This window comes from Fundulus heteroclitus, chromosome 2 (assembly GCF_011125445.2).
Source record: "Fundulus heteroclitus isolate FHET01 chromosome 2, MU-UCD_Fhet_4.1, whole genome shotgun sequence".
NCBI lineage: Eukaryota > Metazoa > Chordata > Actinopteri > Cyprinodontiformes > Fundulidae > Fundulus > Fundulus heteroclitus.
This window is the reverse complement of record NC_046362.1, coordinates 35,663,236-35,682,437: the sequence shown is the minus strand read 5'-3', so window position 1 is coordinate 35,682,437 and position 19,202 is coordinate 35,663,236. Positions and strand designations below refer to the sequence as shown.

The 19,202-nt window shown below is 40.4% G+C and overlaps 1 protein-coding gene across 1 annotated transcript in view; it reads left to right on the top strand.

Moving 5' to 3' along the window:
- The window catches only part of gnao1a (guanine nucleotide binding protein (G protein), alpha activating activity polypeptide O, a), a 139,065-nt gene extending 127,123 nt beyond the window's left edge, over positions 1 to 11,942 (top strand). Inside the window, exons 7-8 of the mRNA XM_012862957.3 lie at positions 3,648 to 3,801; positions 9,133 to 11,942. Coding sequence (XP_012718411.1) covers positions 3,648 to 3,801; positions 9,133 to 9,320 — 342 coding nt within the window. The 3' untranslated portion in view covers positions 9,321 to 11,942. The remainder of the gene's footprint in view (positions 1 to 3,647; positions 3,802 to 9,132) is intronic.
- The last annotated feature ends 7,260 nt before the right edge of the window (positions 11,943 to 19,202 follow it).

The following is a 19,202-nucleotide window of genomic DNA, read 5'->3' as shown; positions in this document are numbered from 1 at the left end:
AAAATAGGTTAGCAGTAAATGAGCGCAATTACTGCGGGTTTGTTTGTTTTTTTTAAGCACCAAAGTAGGACTGGACGATAATTCAATAACAATATATATCAATCGATAGACGTATATCGATGATAGAAAAAAGGATAAATAAAAAGTTCAATAAAATAACAGTTTTCCTTCCTTTTGCATTCTAGCCATGTAGGTTAATATTACAGTCACTACATCCTCCCAACCAATCACAACGCAGACCCAGGAACCAAGCTCCGCCCCCGCGTTCTTTCTTTTCTTTTCTTTTTCTAAAACAACAACATAAAATGATCAGGGCTGCTCGTAAATATATGTTTTGAATTTGGTGATAATTATCGATATCGATCACTATGATTTAGATTTTATCGATATGCTTTTTTTTCTATATCATTCAGGCCTACACCAAAGTAATATTTCTAATTCAGCTTTCTATTTTCCCTTCATTTTAAACAGTCCAGTTTGTTTGTCTTTATTCTAAGAGTGATTGAACTGTTTTTAGTTGTGAGGGGGCTGCTGCAGCCACTGTTACCTGCTTATATTGCCTCCTAACCTGACGGAGCTTATAAGGACCAAATAACAGCACACGTTTGGAGGACAGTGTCCTGCTGAATTTTCCATGTACATGAAGTTTTGTAAGCTCCAGTTCACTCTGAGATGACAGAAAAATATTCGTATTTTTCCTCGGGGCAGACGGTGACAGCGTTCTGGAGGAGCTTTGTCTTCTCGGTTTGGTTCAGGCTGCACTGAGATCAGATGGAGATATTTTTCAGCTGTTCTTCAGCAGTATTAATAATTTACCCCTCAATTTGTGCATAGCGCACACGTTAATTTTCTAGTTGGTAGTTTGGTGCATCTAAAGCAGCTGCTGTATTGGCTTATATGCCGCGCTCCAGTTGCCAGGAATCAAATCTGGGAATTACGTCATAACCGAATAAAACGTGTTTCAGATGCAGATCAGAAATTCAGAGGCATTTTCAACATATTGTGCTCAGTAACCTAGCTCACTTCTAGTATTAATAACAGAATCTCTGTATTGAAATACTAAATTAATTTCTTTAAAAACCGCATGTTTTACGATTGATTTATTGATATTTAAACCTTTAGGAAGGTCAATGACTGTTACCGTGTTTTATACATGTGACAGCTGTGTTGTAACTTGTAAGCAAGGTTGGTGAGAAACCGTCGACTTTCTGAACCAGAGTTACGCCTCCTGGTGGTCATTTCTCTCTGTTTGTTTCTAAGCTAAAGCTGCTGTCACAGTGTTTCATCAGTTATGGTAAGTGTTGGTTACGTAGGTTTAAACATGAGGAAATGAAGTGGAATAATGTGTGCTGCATATGATGCCCTCCCGTTCTGAATGGTGTGTGCGTACTGGGATCAGTGGTGTGTCTCGATCGGGTACATTACTTTTCTGTGATGTTATCTTCTTTTTTTATTTTATTTTTTTCGTTTTCAAATAAAAAAAAAAAAAAACATCAACTGACCATCTGAGGATGAAATTTTAGTGCTGTTTGAATGCCCTTAAGTTTAGCTTTTAGTTTTGAGCACGCCAAGGTGAGTGAAGAACAGTGTGATTGGGTGTATAATTAGGATGCCGTCATTAGTTCTGATTTTAACATAGAAATGTGTTTATGCTGCACTGGCTGGCTATAAATGCTCCTGGTCCATCGTACAGGATTGTGACCTCCGGTTGGTGACTTCCAAGGAGAACGAGAACATCAATATGTTCAGGAAAATGCTTCTCTTTATGTCTAAGAGCTTGTCAAACCCACACAATTTAATTAAATGGTGGTTGATTAGGACTCGGCAAATAGTCTGTAGCTGTCAGGGTTCGCAAGAGTTCTTATTTTTTCATTTTTGATTTAATCTTTTCAGCCAAGTTCAGCAATTATGCCTAGGTTTATTTAAAGAAAATTTAAGAAATTAAGAACTAAATAAGTTTGGCTGATGGCTGTTGTTGTCGTAACAATAACAGATAAAGTAATCTTTAAAAATTCCACATTAGATATAAATAGACCAAAAGATTCCAGCTTTTCCAATTAAAGCCTATTAGCGAAAACCTTTTAGGGGTTTTTATCCTTATAGTTTATTCTGACTCTTTAAAGCTCAGTTTTTCCTTCCAAAACGTAATATAACGTTTGGGTTTTGCTCATCTGTACATTGTAGAAAGTGTTTTCTTTGATATACAGAGAATAATGAACATTTCTCAGGAAACCAGAGTGCTTGGTTTGGTTTAACAGTGTTTGCTCAGCTTGACCTCTTTCAACATCCAGTTGTTTCGTCAAAAAAAAAATGACCCTCTGTAGCTCTAAAGCAATTAGGACCTTAAAGGAGGAAGAAAAGAGCAATGGTGGTGCGTAGACCAGTATGTTGGAGTCTAACAGCCAAGATCCAGGAAGGTGGCCAAACATTTTCTGTTTGATTTTGATAGTAGATATCTGACCTTCGTAGGCTCCAAAAAAGAGAGATCTGTGGGTGATGTATTGTGAGACTATGCAAGAAAGCATGAGTGTCTTTATCGTAAATTCAGCGATCCATTAAGAAAGCAAAAGCTGGTTGGCTGCTCTCCTGGGCAGCAGAGAGAGACTGAAATGCCACTGTGGCAGCAGGATGACGAGCTAAAACAAAGTGCCAAATGTTTCTCATATAAGATTAATACAAGTTCCCCTCCGGACTTTGCTTGCATGCCCTTATGAGCGATCTTGTGATTTTTCGTCGCCACTTTGCCGTAATGAGCTCCCAAGCCTTTGCAGAGCCGGGTGAAAGCTCCCGCTGCAGGAACCGGAGAGAAGCCGTGGAGCTGCAGGGCTCCCGGCTGCAGGAATGGACTCTGGAGGGCAGCTTTAACTCGGGTGCATCAAACGTTCCTTTTCTCATCATGCTTACACTGAACAGACATCCAGCCCGTCTGTTGCCAAACGTTAACCGCGTGTCCTTACCAGCCAACACTGTAAACACTGTCCAGGTACTGCAAAGCCTGCACGAACTGTATGTGGATGTGTATATACTGGATGTGTGCAATTGCTAAACTGTTTGTGCTGTAACTCCCTCTCCATGTTGATAATTTATTGAACATTGTATTTATACGAGACAATGATAATAAAGCACCACGTAAGCAACCGGAGATGTGTGATTATTTTTTCCTCCTACAATGTTTTCCCAGGACGTTGGGATATTAGGAAGAGAACGTTTATTAGTGTTGAGCTTTGCTTTTCCTCTTCTACTGATTTCTTTTTGGGATTTGTTTTGTTTTTCCACCAACATAATTATTTATTGCAAAGGATTTCCACAGACAAGTGGAACAGCCGCCGTTTGAGTGCGAAACAAATGAATGCAGCATAACGCCTGCAGAAAACGTTGAAACATTAACTCTGCAGAAAAGGTTTTCCTCTTTGTCCTCGCGTCACTCTTCCCGCTGAACGTTTAATAGGGAAGACGTTGTTGTGCAAATCTCTTGTTGACTGGCTGTTAACCTGAAAATATCCCCTCTCTTCTCATCATCCTCATTCTTCATCTCTGCTCATTCTTCCTCCCGTTTACCTTTTCTTACCTATTCCATTTTGCCTTCCCCCTCATTCCCCCTCCACTCCCTCGCTGTTTCCCCCGGTCCTCTCCGTCTCCCTCCACAGAATCGCATGCACGAGTCTTTGATGCTCTTCGACTCCATCTGCAACAACAAGTTCTTCATCGACACCTCCATCATCCTCTTCCTCAACAAGAAGGATCTGTTTGCAGAGAAGATTAAGAAGTCTCCACTCAGCATCTGTTTCCCGGAGTACACAGGTGAGAAACGGGGAACACGAGGAACTGTAAGCAAATCAAGCTGACAAGACTTTGTTCACAGCCTAGTTAGAATCTGTTTTCTGAACCGATCATTGACAGATGTCCGGAAAAGGTTTAGACTTTTATCCTTGTTAAATCAGGCAGCATGACATGTGGCTTCTTAAGAAGTGCTATGACATACACAACTTTCAAATGGCTGCATTTATTAAAATAAACAATCAAGCCGGCCCTGCATGAAAAAGTAAGGTCCTCCCCTTTAACCCATGAATTAATCGTGATTTACCACATTTTTAGTTAGACTTCAGTAGCCATAACCTTCTCGTATCGGCTGGTTGGAGAGTTTTTATGCTCAATTTGACGTAGAAATGTTTTGTTATATCATCAACATATCCATCAGACGATATTGGGGTTATTTATGTTCCAGTTTTATTGTCTTGAGTCATTTTGATATAATACAATCTCTAGGTTTTTTAAATTGTTAAACCAAATTTCTTCTTTTTCTTAATGAGGCCTTGAGCCTGATACTGTTTCATCGTATCATTAGCCAGAGATGATGTTACCCTGAGGTTGCTTGTGATGACAGATTTGTTGCCTCTTTAATTTAGTGAAAATTAAATAACAAACTTGTGTTTGTCTCAATGAATGTTCCATTATCTCATTAGAGAAAACATTTCAAGTGTTTTTTTTTTTTTTTTTCTTGTGGCAACTGCTGTATTATCCCTTTAATCTCTTGAAATAATAACACATCAAGCTTGCTTGGATGAGATATTGCATTAATTGTCTCGTGATCTGGAGACGTTCAGGCTTCAATTGTTGAGACAACAATATATTTAGAATTTCAGTTAAGCCTGAAATTCTGACGGTGAAGCATCCAGCGGGTTCAAGCTGAAAACATCTTTCATAGATGATCCCCAAATGTCCTCATGGGGGGAGAAAATGTTAGTTTCCCCCAGAAAATGTTAGTTTCTGGAAAGATCAAGATAGGCAGCTCTAGAGTCTAAAAATAATCACACATAAATTAATAACAGCCATTTCTTTATTTTTTGCTTCCATACGTCTGGTATGTTATAACTGAAGATTTTGAATTCCATAAGACTGTGAGGATTAAGATATCTTAGAAATGTTAAAGGAAACACATACATTTTAAGTGATTATGGCAATCAGGACAACGTCCCCATTCCACCGTAGTAAAAGCTGCTGATTATCAACAGTTTCAGCTCAGTCCAGTTCTGAAAAGTTAGGGAGTTTTTGGGGTGTTAACTCAGTTCTGTTTCAAACTTTCTTACAAATGTATCTAGAACTGATTAAAAAATCTGCCTTGCTTTTATCACCATTTGAGAGAATTCAAATTGATGTTTTCCACCTCTGCCTTTATGTCTCAGCAGTTCTGGCTGCCACTGTTGGATTCATATTTCCTGTTCTGACAGAAAATCAATTTTCCCTGGCAGCTCTTGGCTAAGACGCAAACAAGCCCATTCCCTCAAACTGCTACTTAACGAGTGATTGTGATTTTGGAGCTCAAACTCTTGACCTAAAACCTTAAACTTACCTTAAGATTTCTCACTCACGCAGTCACAGAGCCGGTGTAGATGCAGGAACCGTCCTGATCCCATTAAAAACAGGATATCAAAGCAGGAATGACTGATCTGCTTAGGCTGTGTGAGATTTTCGGGAAATTAAATGTTTTAAAACCTCCGGTCTGTCCTTGATGCTGATTAACAGCTGCCTGATTGAGCAGATTAGTTCTGCACGGGACCTCCGTCAGAGGATTTACTGTCCCCGAGTTATAAACCATCTGAGAAATGGGCCACTTTAAATCTTCCAGTTGCAAGTTAGTTTGCAGCAGAGAGGCGCAGTAAAAATGTTTGGAGACGCATAAAGCCTTGGTTTGAGAAGAGATTTACTTTGCTGCATTTAGAGAAGAGCAGGGGTGGAATGATGGCGAGCACAGGGAGGAGAAGAAAGTGGGCTTGGCGCTGAGAGGCTGCAGAAACAGCAGAGGGATGCAGAAAGACTTCTTGACATGGAAGTGAGAGCCAGATGTAGCTGTGATGGATGAAAGGACTGCGAGTGATGGAGCAGGAGACAGTCACGCATGGTGCGCTATGAAAAGCCCTCTTCACACTCACATGGCGCTCGCTGAGCCCATGCTGCTTGTTCCTGACTCTCACACTGCTCTGGGCGTCGCACCGAGTCGTTCTGACATGTTCCACCTTTTCTTTTTGCTGCGTCACGATCTCCCTCTCTGTTGAACCCAAGGCTTGAACCCTCCTGTCAGTGTGGGAGAAGGTCTCCTTTGGCTCACTGGAAATTTGTTTCAATTTCATTTATATAGCGGCAATTCATGACACATGTCATCTCAAGGCTCTTTACAAAGTCAGCTTCCATCAGATCCTCCAGGTTGGTAAAATAAAGTTTCCTCTCTAAGGAAACCCAGCAGGTTGCATCAAGTCTCTCCAAGCAGCATTCACTCCTCCTGAAAGAGCGTAGAGCCACAGTGGACAGTCGTCTGCATTGCTGATGGCTTTGCAGCAATCCCTCATACTGAGCATGCACGAAGCGACAGTGGAGAGGAAAACTCCCCTTTAACAGGGAGGAGAACCTCCAGCAGAACCAGAACCAGGCTCAGTGTGAACGCTCATCTGCCTCCACCCACTGGGGCTTAGAGAAGACAGAGCAGAGACACAGAAAGCACAGAAGCTCACATTGACCCAGGAGTACTTTCTATGTTAGATGGTAATAGAGGATGATCTGCCTCCCCTGATGATGTCACAGCTAACAGAACGCCAGACCAGGTGTGCCTTCTATGAAGAGAAAAATGAAACAAAACAAAAAGTTAAAATAACTACAAGCAATGCAAATTGGAGAGCAGTAGGAGAACTCAGCAGAGTGAGAGAAATAGACGCTGATGTCCTCCAGTTGCCTAAGCCTATAGCAGCATAACACAATAAATGTTCCCTATATGTGAATTGATTTTGAGTGACAGTAAGGTTAAGGTACAGTAACATAATTTCTGCCACTCCTTAAACATCTCAGCAGCCGAGCATCCCTGTCAGATTCTGAGCAGGCAGTGGGATGGGGCTACAGTCTGCAAAATGTTCACCACATCAGCTCATAAGTTAATTGGCATTTTCATTACATCTTTGCATTGTGTTTACTTTCAGGTTTCAGGTGTTCATATCCATTTGCACCTTTTTAGTGTTCATGTTTACCTGGAGTGTCCCGATCTAATCCCAGCGGTGTGCTCAGGGGCCCCATCATGGTGGTTTAAAAGGATCAGTGTCAGTCTGTGATCTTGTGTGGTTACCGTCTGATTTTATGTCATGCGCACCCCAATCAAGTCGTTTTTTGTGACAAAACTGTCCTGTCACCCGTGCATATAATTCTTTTTATCTAAGATGTCAGAGTTTTACGTAAAGTGAAGTATTTTAACCCTTTTCAGTGAAGTTCACAGTAACAAAGACAGTCTGTCAGCCTCTTCTAACCTGCTCTGGATGCTTTATTCAGATTCCTTGATTCTCTGTCTGTGACAGGCAGAAGGAGAACAACTTTAGGCATGTTTTAACGGTAGGAACCATTTCCAGGAACCAGGGTAGTCTTTTCAGGACATTATTCACCCCCTTCTATTGCCCCAGCTTTTACCAGGAGAAAAATGAATTACCGGCACTGAAGTTTACCTCAGGAAATGGTTGGGAGATGATGTGTTTATATTTATGGTTTCATTGAGGGAGAGCACTGTTTGGAATTATTTGAACTTTTCTAAGTGTTATACATTGAAATTCATCTTCAACTCTTCTTTTCTTTTAACTTTAACTGCAATAGGGTTTAAATCCCTGACATTAGCCCACAGCTAACTGTAGAGAAAAGAGGAACCGACCCTTCCAGTCAAGGAAATATTTTAGAGCTTTTATACATTTTTGTTCTGAGGCACAAATAAAAAAAAAACAACTACAACCCTCTTGGATTGCTAATAGATTTTACGTTTGGAAACAGGGCACAGCAGCAAAAGAAGGCTCTTAAATGTGACTTCATTTGTTCTTAATTGATGTGTTTCTTGCACACTGCTAGTTTGTTTTGGAAACTGCTAGTTTGTGTATTTTGCCCATCACATAAATTTGAATTGTTCAGTTAATTTTAGATTCAAATGGACTTACCGGCCTCCTTGGTTGAAGCATTAGCAGTGTAGAATGGAGCTGGTATGAGTGTTTGTCAGGAGACAGGTAGCCTCGTGAGACCATCCTGATCTCGCGAGCTTTCAAGGTTTCACTCGCAGATCAGTCTGGCTACTCTCCGTTAAAGAAAATTTGGAGCCGTTCACCAAACGAACGTCCAATCAGCGTTGGCTTTGAGGCGGGTTGAGGTGTGACGCAACGAGAAGATCGACAGTTCATTCTAAAGAACATGGCGGCTTCAGCCGATGAAACTAGCGTTAGCGTGGCTATCGAGCAAGTTTTATCGGAATTACAGAGTATTTCTTTGCTGAGCTAACGAGCCTTTACCTGCAGCAGCAAGAGTAGCTTGGCTTGTGGTTGTGTTTTCGTCGTCGCTCGTAACAGCAATAGTTTTCTTGTTGACTCCACGACTAATGGTTGTCCTGTGGGGGAGATTCTCTAACTTGAGCTTTTTCTCAGCTCTTCCAGAGTGACTGTGGGCCCCCTGGCTGCTTCTCTCATGAAAGCTCTCCTTTCCCAGCTCAGAGTTCAGGTGGACAGTCAGACGTCCTGATAGGTTATGCAGTTTTGCCATAATGTAACCGGGCTTTAAACTTGGACCAGACCTTCCTGCCTGACCTGTCTGATGCTGTTTGCTCTCTAACAGACCTCTGAGGCCATCACAGAACAGCTGCATTCATAATGAGGTTCACTTGCAAAACGCTTGAGTAATTATCTGATTTCTGAAGACATTTTTGTTGCATTTGACCTTTTTTTTAGTGGCGTCAATGTAAATAGAGCCGAATACAAATGTGTGCCGCTCTTTTCAAATTTGTCTTTGTAAGAAAGTTTGTAGGCCACGTATCGTTTTCCTTCCTTTTCACAATTATGCTCTGCTTTGTTTTGATGTATGGCATAAAACTCTCAGAAAATGCTTTAAAGTTTGGAACTCCAATAGGACAAAATAAGTAAAGGTTTCAAACCTTTGCAAGCAGCTTACATCGTTTCAATAAAGTTGTGGATGCAGTGATTTGCTGTTGGTTATGTCCACCATGAGCTACACTAAATCCCCAACATGCGACTAAATTAAAAGTTTTTTTTTTTTTTCAAAAACAGGCAGATTTCAGTATAAAATCCTATAAAAACTGAGCTCTGTTGTTTTTTTTCTCCATCTGTCCAGGACCCAACACCTACGACGACGCGGCAGCTTACATCCAAGCACAGTTCGAGAGCAAGAACCGCTCTCCAAATAAGGAAATCTACTGTCACATGACCTGCGCCACAGATACGGGGAACATCCAGGTTGTGTTTGACGCTGTAACCGATATCATCATCGCCAACAACCTCCGAGGGTGTGGCTTGTACTGAGCGCGCTCCCCACACACCCTGTAATCCCCCTCCCTCACCTCCACCACCCCAGCTTTTACCCCATCTTTCCTGTCCTCCTCCTCTTCCTCCTCCTCTTCCTCTGTCTTGTTCCTTTGGCACTGCTGTGGAAATGATGATGGCGATGATGATGATTCTCTAAAGAAAAACAACAAAAAAAAATCCAACTAGGTACATATTAATAATGAGGATGATTTAAAAAAATAGGCATACATGCATATAAATATAAATATATATATATAAATCTATCTAATGTTTTTAGTGTCATCTCTGCTCTGATTCCCCCCCGGTGTTTCTTTTTTTTTTTTTTTTTTGGGTCTGTTGCCAAGCAAACAAAATGAGTTTTAGTAGAAAATACCCAAAACCCTGCAGCCTTGAAATCATCTTGAACAAAGTTAAGGAAAGCCTCCATTCCCGCTCTTTCACGTGGTCGACTGTATTTTTGTTGTTAACAAAACTGAAGTCTGTACTGTTTTTTTTTTTCTCTTGCATACTTTTTTATGTATTGTTACCCTCAAAATGATGATGCTGTTTTATTTCTTTGACGATCGTGTGTATATTTATTGAGTCTGTACACTGATTTTCCTCACGTTCTGCCTCACCTGACACCCGTTTCTTTTTAATCTTACTTATTTTTGGCTGTTTTGGGGATTGTTAACAATCTTTTTTTATTTGCAAAAAGATGTGTAAATGTGAACAGCACTAAAAAGCACCTGACAGGTTGGTTCAGAACCTTAAAAAAAACAACACATCTGCTAAAACTGACGTGATGATTTTTCTTATTTTGTTTACATTTGAGAAGATATTTTAAGGTGTTTATCTCTGTTTTCCTTCTGAGTAACTTTTAACATCTTCACATTCAAGACCCAGTTTCCATCGTCAGGATTCCAGGTTTCCTGTTTTCCATAACCTGGCCTTTGTCATCCGCCAGCCGCCGACCACAGCCGGGCTCAAGAGCCAATAGGAAACGTCCTTTCTGACTGAAACGTTGGTGCCATGTAACAGAGGCACTGTGCTGTAGATAGCTGCGCTTTTAGAAGCAAGTACATTAAAACTCCTACCTTCCTCCCCCATAATAACCTTTTTAACGTTCTCCATGTAAGAAAACGATTTAATTTATTAATTAATTTATTCCCTGCCGTCCTCTTACTCCCTCCACCCATCCTCCTTTCCTCTCTGCCAACTCTGGCATGGCGCCCAGGCGTCAGGATTTCAGGGTTGAAAGTCACCCTCTTTGCTCTGCTGACCCTCCCTACCCCCCCCCCCCCCTTCTTCTCTTCCATCCTCACCACAGATAGCATGAGAAACTCAACTTTGTATAAAAAGACCAGTTAATTGTTCAAACTTATAACACAAAGCTGCTTATGAGGGGAAAAAATGCTTCATAAAAAGTGTAAAATCTAACCAAACTGAAAAAAAAAACAAAAAAAAAAAATTCAAAGCAGCAACTGAGGGGGAGAGCCGGTTTTTGAATAGGATTGGGGAGGGGAGGTAAAATAAGAATATTGTGGCATGTGAGTCAAAGATTCCGAGCAGGAACGGCTCACAGGTGAAGCTTTGAAGCGGAAAAGTGTAGATTTTTGGATTCCTGCGGCGACACAAAGGGCAGAAATCTACACGTTTGACACCAGAACCAACCGAAACCAGAGAACCCCGCCTTCACCACAGTACCGACAAACATCAGGATGATATCCAAGGTCATCTTCCTCGTGATTTGTAGCTATGAAAAGTTTTTTTTTCTCTCTCTCTCTCTTTCTATCTATCTCCCTTTTTACTTGAAGCAATGTTTAGCGGAGGGTTTCGGTTGAGCTGACGAGGAACCACCAAGAACCTGGTGTTGTTGTCACGCTCTGAGCTGTGCCCCGGTTCCGGCCCCCGCCTCCTTTTACCGTTCTGCCTGTTTCCCCGCATTAGAACCGTCTCCTCACTTTAGCCTGACTCAGAACGATTAAATATAATACTATAACAATATCTATTTTTTATTATTTCTGGGAGGGGGAAGAAAAAACACTTTTTCTGGGGGGAGAGCACGTTTCTCGCTGCATCCGCTAGTTAGGGATGCCGCATGTTGACACATCGGCGCTGTATAAAGTCATGCTCCTTCTTCTTCTTCTTCTTCTTCTTCTTCTCTATCTCTTTTCAGTTTAGTGCACACCTTCCAGGTCTATAATGAAAAGCACAGTTCTCACCTCACACATACACATTTGCTCACAATCACACAGACACACAATGAGTAGGTTTGGAAATTTGTTATTTATTCATACCTGATCTATGTTCCCCCCTCCCTCATCCACCTATCTATAGAAACCTCTCTTTCTCGCCTTCTTGATTTCTAGTTTTCAAAAAAGAAGAAAACTGTGTATAATGACACGATGAAGCTGTTATTTTTTTTTTTGGCATTCTGTTCCTGTTATCCTCATGATCGTTTTTTTCTGACCTCTGTTCTTTACCCAGTGAATGCTTTTTTTTTTCTGTGCAGCTTTTTTTCTCTCTTTCTCTCCCTCTACTCTTCTTTAGTGAATGGTTGTTATTTCATGTGGGATGTCCGTGCTGGAAAAACCAATCGAATGTAGTGTTTACATTAAAAAGCCACTGTTTTCATGACTACAGAAAAAAAATACCTTCTTGTCTCTCATTTTCTGACTTTCAGCTGCACAAAATTGTCTCTACATAATCATATTCAAGCTTGAAGCGACCGCTGAGATATTATGGATGTACAGTTCTGGTAAAAAACATCCATCCACTTATTATGGCCATTGTTGACATATGAATGTCTGGCCTTTTAGGATTTACTTGAACCTTTTTTTTGTTGGGTGATATTTTACAACAGGATTTTCTTTACACAAATGACTTTTTTCTTGCGTTCCTTTTTCCGTGTTTTCCTCTTTTCTTTTTCTCCCTTTTTTCACCTGCTCCTCTCAGATAAGACAAATTTGGCTGGGTTGCTGAGAAAACATCCACCCATTGTCTGTATCTGCATATCCTTGCAGGGTCACGGGGGGCTGATGCCTGTATCTGCTGTAAAAGGCGGTGTACACCCTGGACAGGTCGCTAGTCCATCACAGGGAGACATAGAGACACAGGACAAACAATTGTCCACACGCTCGTACCCAAGGGCAATTTTGGGACCAGTTTACTTGTAGGCGATGTCTTTGGACTGTGGGAGGAAGCCAGAATACCCAGAGAGAACATGCAAACTCCATGCAGAAAGGAGGCAACAGTGCTCCCAACCTCACCTCTGTGCATTCTGCGCTCAGAACAACCATTCGATTGGAAAATTCTGATTAAATACTTGACCACTCCTCTTGATTGGTATTGTTCGGTTAAAATTGCTTGGTCTCCTTCTGCACACCCAGCATTTTGAGCATAGACCACATACCTGCTGCAAGGTCGGAGGATTTTGGGAATGCCATTCCAGAATCTTTATGTTGGCCTGCTTTATCCGTTCTAAAACCGGTTTTAATGTGTGTCTTTTCTTCAGAACACAGCTTGAAATTCCAGTCAGCTTGTAGGACCTGATTTTGGACCAGGGGGCTTCCCTCTTGTTTCATATGAACTCAGTTGGCGTGGTGATATTAAACGAGTCCGAACACATCCACACGGTTCTCGTCTTGCAGCAGAACCGCTGTTTTATGGGTCGGTCCTGCACCCATTCTTTTGGGGGGAAAAAAGGTCCTGCAAGTTAACTCTGAATGCATGTTTGTTTCTACGGCTGCGTGAAGGGTATAAATACTGAAAAATGTTTCATAGACGTGTAAAAACGAGGCCGAACTTTGTAGACTGGTTAGTATTAGCAATGCAGCGCCTGGATTTACTCTTCTTCTGCTGTCATTGTTTGAATTCAAGCAGATTGTATCTGTAGTGACATTTACTGCTTGAAATAAAAACCTGCGGAGCCTCAAATATATACAAGGTATTTGAAGTGTTTATGGTGGAAAGATTCTCCTGAGACAGTTGCTGGGTGAAGGTAAAACCGCGACTTCTCGCTGGTCTTCCAGCATATTTGAGCCATCATGGATTTTTTTCTCCTTCACCAGCCTAACAGCTGCTTTACAACTGAGTGGGATCTTCTTCAATACCTTCCCAAAGTGACAGATCTGAATAACTTGTACTTGCATATATTTGTTTCAACTACAGCTGTCTACAAATGGCTCCACATATGAGCAAAGACATTTTCCCATATTGTGTAAATCTGCTACTTTTTCTCCTTTCTTGACTGCACACATTGAACTTCCTCATTTTTCTTAATCGGTAAAATCATTGCTGTCAAACTAATCTTCTTTATGTTCCCAAAGAAACTAAAAGCTATAGCTTGAGATGCAGTATTCACGTTTTTGAGACTGTGTGGCTCATTTTGCCTCTGTATGTAGCAGAGAAAATCCACAGCAAATTCTAACTTGTGCACCCAGATCTTTGCAGCTCAATGTTATATAATGCATTTCTCTCTGTAAAAGGAAGGTTCCATAAATAATTAAAAGCCCAGAGATGAGATGACATACATGCCTATAATGAGTGGATGGAAACATCTGAGCGCAGCTGTATTTAATCAAAAGGAATACCATATTCCCCGTTGACACAAATGCTCAGGTAAAAGTGGAATAACACCTCTGAGATTAGTTTAGGTGAGAAATATCCGCTGATTGGGGATGAAATGTTCAGGTAACATTACTGAAACAAACCAGGCTGTTGGATTCCTGTCAGAAGAACCCGTGATTCCTCAGGGGACAAGCCTGATGAGCGCCTCTAATTTCCCTTTGAGAAGTCCTCGCTCTGTGCAGCAGACGGCAGCCTGGGCCGGCTGCAGTCAATCGGGGAGATCTCTTCTATCTCTATCTAAGTCTGAAGTTTTAAAAATGCTAAATGTGTTTGACCACTGCTGGATCACTTTCTCAATCATGCCAACACAGCAACAGCAAAAAAAGAAAAAAGGAATTTTAAATCAAAGTCACTATAAAACTGGGTTCTCATCGCTCTCTTTCTCTCAGACACAGAGGGTAAATCAATGTAACATTTCTCTTTCATGTACAACCGTGAATTTATTTTTTATTTTATTTTTTTTGATCATCTAAAAATGAATCGGCAACAATTAGGTCAGTCACACACATTGCATAGGAAGAGTGAATTCATCACATCTTTGTGGAGTTTTTCAAATGCTTCCTCCTAAATTCAGGAATGTTGACCAATGTGTTTCACTCTTGGCGCCATGTCCTTTCAAATCATGAAGCTGTGCTCAGATTTATGTATAACAACACATGCAACATCCATGATTTTAGCTCCAGATCGACATGCTTGTGTTTTTTCTGCACTTCGGCATGGTGTCAAGTCAAAGCTTAACAGCAAAACACCTTCAGGCCGACGCACTTCACTGTAGCGTAGTTAAAGACATTTGACATTGACCAATGTTACTTCACGGTGACTCTTGAATAACCCATGACTCTCACTGACTGATGATGTCAAATTCTGCAGCACATTTAAAAATAAACAACCTAATGGTATGAGTGCAAGGAAACAACATTTTGTTGAATTGTTTTGAAAAGTTTTTAATTTAGTCCTCTAAAAATCTGCCAAATGATGTGAAAAGCAGCCCAAACTAGCAAGATTCCAAAGCTACTTTTTCCACCCCTTGATCAAAAGAAGGCCAACTGGGCTGAAACCCACCCAATCTGGCAACCCTGTTCACTGCTGGACCAGAGGAAGGAGCTTTGCTTTGGTCAGGAGCTGGAGGCGGTTCTCAGAGTCGGGAGCGCCTTGTTTGAAACTGAGGAGTTTAGTTTCGATGTTTGATCTGTCAACCTTGAAATAAAACAAAAGAGAACAGGAAAAACACTACCCTTAAAATAATAATGTCAGATTAGCCTCCGAATAACAAGCTGAGTTGATCATTCTGCAAGTCACCTGTTAGAGTTTTAGTGGGTTCACCGAATCTATAAACACTATTTCCGACTTACTTCTTTAACATTGACTCTCTTTCAGCTTTGCCAAATGGTCCTAATAGACCTTTCCCGCCTCGTCTGATAGTCTTGAAGCAGAGGTGTCCAAATCTTTTTCCCCAAATGGGCCCAAAAATCAATAAAATGTATTAATGGACCAAACAATTATGATTGTTCTAAAAACTAAAATCCCAAACAATTACGTCGTGATTTCTTTTTTTTCACCTGCTTAAATATAAATAAAGCATGAAATATACATAAAGTTGTCCTATTTTTTTTTGTAGGAAAATCCTTGTAGATAGAAACCGTTAACAGATTTTGCTTGTTTGCCTTATTAGAAGAACAGAATCTAGTTTGCAAGTTCTTTTGGAATCTACTAAGAAAGGGGAAAAGAAGAAGTCTGTTCTCAGCATTTACCACAGGACTTTAGTCACTCTAATTCCCCATAAAATGAAAGGGGAAAGCTGGGTTTTCAGAAGATTAGTGAGGGTTGTTCAAACATTTTCCTAGTCGATTTGTCAGTGATAATTTTGTCCCGATTCAAAATAAAATCTCCATCTGCATAGACTACTTTTACAGGTGGGCCAAATTTGTGTGATTACTTAATTGCGGTCAGGGCGCTGCACCGAAACTAGGGGCCCCAAATGGCCTCGGCATTTTGGACATTCCCGCCTTAGGGCAACCCACTCGACAAATTTTGGAGCACTGCAGTAGCAATAATGTAAATCGATTCAACTGCAATAAGTTCTGCTTCTGACCTTAAAGCTCAACGCCGGATAAAAATCTTGGATTCATCTCCCTTTTATTTTTCCTTCCAGTTCTGTTTTAAGGTTAGAGATTACAATCAGAATTTGTCTGTAAAATCCAAAAAGTTTAATTTGCCTTTATAATGTCTGCCTCTTTGCTCTGTTATTGTTTAGTAAACATATACAAATTATGTTTAGATATTTTTCATTCATGTTTAGCCATGTTATTCTTATTATTTTATGTTCAGTAGGGAAGTTAAAAATTTTTTGCATCGATTCTAAATAATCTTGATGTTCTTTAAATGTGAAGTGAAGGAAAAGTGAAAAATATATCCTTCAGACAATCTTTGATAAATTGCTTTGGTTAATGAGCGATAGCAACATTTAATATAGATTAATGTCGCAGCATGAACAATAAACTGCTGAGCTCATTTATAGTTCACGTTACTGCAGTCCCCTCCACAACATACTTGCTTTGCGTTGAGGATAAAAGTAATCTTCAAATCTGTCAACCTCAGGGTAAAAAATGAACACGCGTGAATAAAACCAGCCGAGCAAAGGGCATAACTTTAAACTTTTTTTTCTCAATTAGGTAACTCAGGTAAAACTCAGCATTTAAATCTGGAGTCAGCAGTCCCGAGCTGCAAGAGATTTAAAATAAATGTGGACCAGTTGGGAAGTGCTGCAGTAAATCAGAGGAATGTAGCCGTGTTCCTGCAGAGGAAGCATCCAGCAGCAGAGTTGATTTAATCTCCGTGTCGAAGGGCAATAAATGCTGAGAGTGACAATATTGCCGGCAACAGGGTTGCTGTCATCCCATGTTCTTCTGTCCTTCGTTGTGTTATTAAAAGTCTCCTTAGTGTTTTTCGCTGTTAAAAGGAAATGAGATTACCCTCTGAAATAGAGACACAGTTCCAGGTGTAAAAAAATGTCTTTAAACCGGGTTCCTTACATTTCTGCCCATTTCTTTTGTTTTTGTACCTCATGGCTTAATCAGCTTGGCTGCTACCACTAAATCTGTTTATTACGGTAAAATAATGCAGCTTCATTCATAGCAGGTCATCTGTTGAATAATTGGGGGGGGGGGGGCATCTGAGCAACATTTTACTTGCTGTAAAATAACAATATGATTATCTACTGTAACCGTACGATGCCTCTAAAAATGTTTGGTTTGAATGGGTTATGTTTGCATTTCATTTGCCTTCACAAACTTATTGGTCACATCACACAACCGGTGTTTTAAAATAAAACTGTTTCCCAAAAGTAATAAGCTATGTACGCTTATAGACAGCATAGGTCAGATTGTAGGGACACCGACAGCAATTGTTGCTTTATTTATGATTTTTCTAACAACCTTTGATGTTTTGTAGAGGTAAAAAAACTGGTTTGAGATGTTTATATATAATTTTTCACTTATCTTTAATACTGGTTTTGTTTTTCTATTTTTCTTAATATGGTTAGGGGGAACGTTGGAGTAACCCAACTCGTCTGAGCAGTCAGTATCTTACTTGTAGACAACAGATCTTAGTGATCTCAGTGTAGAGAGGAGTTTTGATGGAGGAGTGGAGCACTGAACTGCTTGGTAAGTGTTTGGTAGCTGAGGTTTCGTGTTAGGACATTTTACTATTATTCACAGGAGACTGAAAGCAGACAGACCATCAGATGTAATAATTATTTTAAATACACAATACATAGGATCTGTTATACTTTGATGTGAGGCACTCACCTGTTAGTGGCTTCCTAGTGGGTTGGATTTTTCTTTACGCCCCCTGAAGCTGGAAAGCTCAGGGAAGTTGGGAGTGAAGAGCAGGCCGATTTATTTAATTGGCATTTTCGGCATGAGCCCACGTCCCAAAACCCACTTGGGTTCAAGGATTGTTGGAACCGGTACTGCCAGTGGAGCCCGGACTCTACATATTTTTTAGCATCTTGTGTAGAATAAAAAAAAAAATGAAAAGTGGGGGAGTACGACACAAAAGGTAAGGTAATGAGAACAGTCAGTCATTGAATGCATCATTTTGTCTAAACAGCCTATAAAAATGTGACAAAGTTATTCAAGGAATGTATTGGCTGACAGAATCCAGGTTCGTTTCATTGCTGGCATAGAGTAAACACAGAGTAAACTGCTAGTTCACAGCTCTTTTACTACATTAAGGTAGCCTGTCTACGTTGGCGTTGCATATAACCTTGGTGTAATAAAATAACTTTTCAGTAGAGCAAAAACTGCCCTGGCACAAGTACACCAGCTTTTCCATACAGTGTGCTTGAAATTCTGAGACAGGAGATAACCTGGAGAAAAAAAATAACAATAAAAAATTCAAAGCTGATACTCTGATGCTTTTACTATTGCCGACTACCGGTGTCAGTCCTTATGAGTGATTCTGCGATTGGAGCGTCCGATGGTGCTAACGTTAGAAACAGTTTAGCCTTACATTTTCTCTCTGAAAGTCCCGTTAGCATCTGAACATCTCAACAACCTCTTTAATCACAGGATCGTCTTTAGTTCCAGCAATGGATGAAACGACAAGGCTGTTTACACCACATCAGCTTTCAGTGTTGACATATTTCACATTTGTACAATGCTGACGTTTGATGTGCGTCAGATCTTGGTGACAGTGGATGTGTCAGGAGTAATTTTATCCTGGACAAAAACAGACTAAACAGGGACATGCCATGGTGCAGCTCCATGTAAAGTTATATAATGGTTTGTTTTCATCATTAAATGCCACCCAAGTCTTATTCAGAACTTAATAAATAATATCTTTGACCCTTTGTGCTTACTGTTGTATGTTGGTTTAATAATCTGATTAAGCCTCCAGTCACTAGTTTCTAAAATACAATAAAATATATTATGAAATTGCTCTAAGCAAGCTTTGACACCACCTTGATTAAAAAAATGTTCTCTGCTCCACCTTCTTTAAATATTTAAGTAAAACCAAGTTCAGAGTACAGTCCAGTTCTATGGAGAGCTGCCCCCCCCCCAGAGGTCAGGTTTCGACAGACTCAAAGACAGATGTCCACTGTGGGCAGTATCTCTCTAGAATGAGGCACACGTTGGTTTTTGCAAACGAAATTTTGAAAACCAGAAAGTCTCTTAAATGTTTATTCAGTAACTCTTCAATTTTCTGTCCTATAAGCAACAAGTCAGAAAGCACGAGCAGGAGTACCTACTGAAGAACAAAATGAAA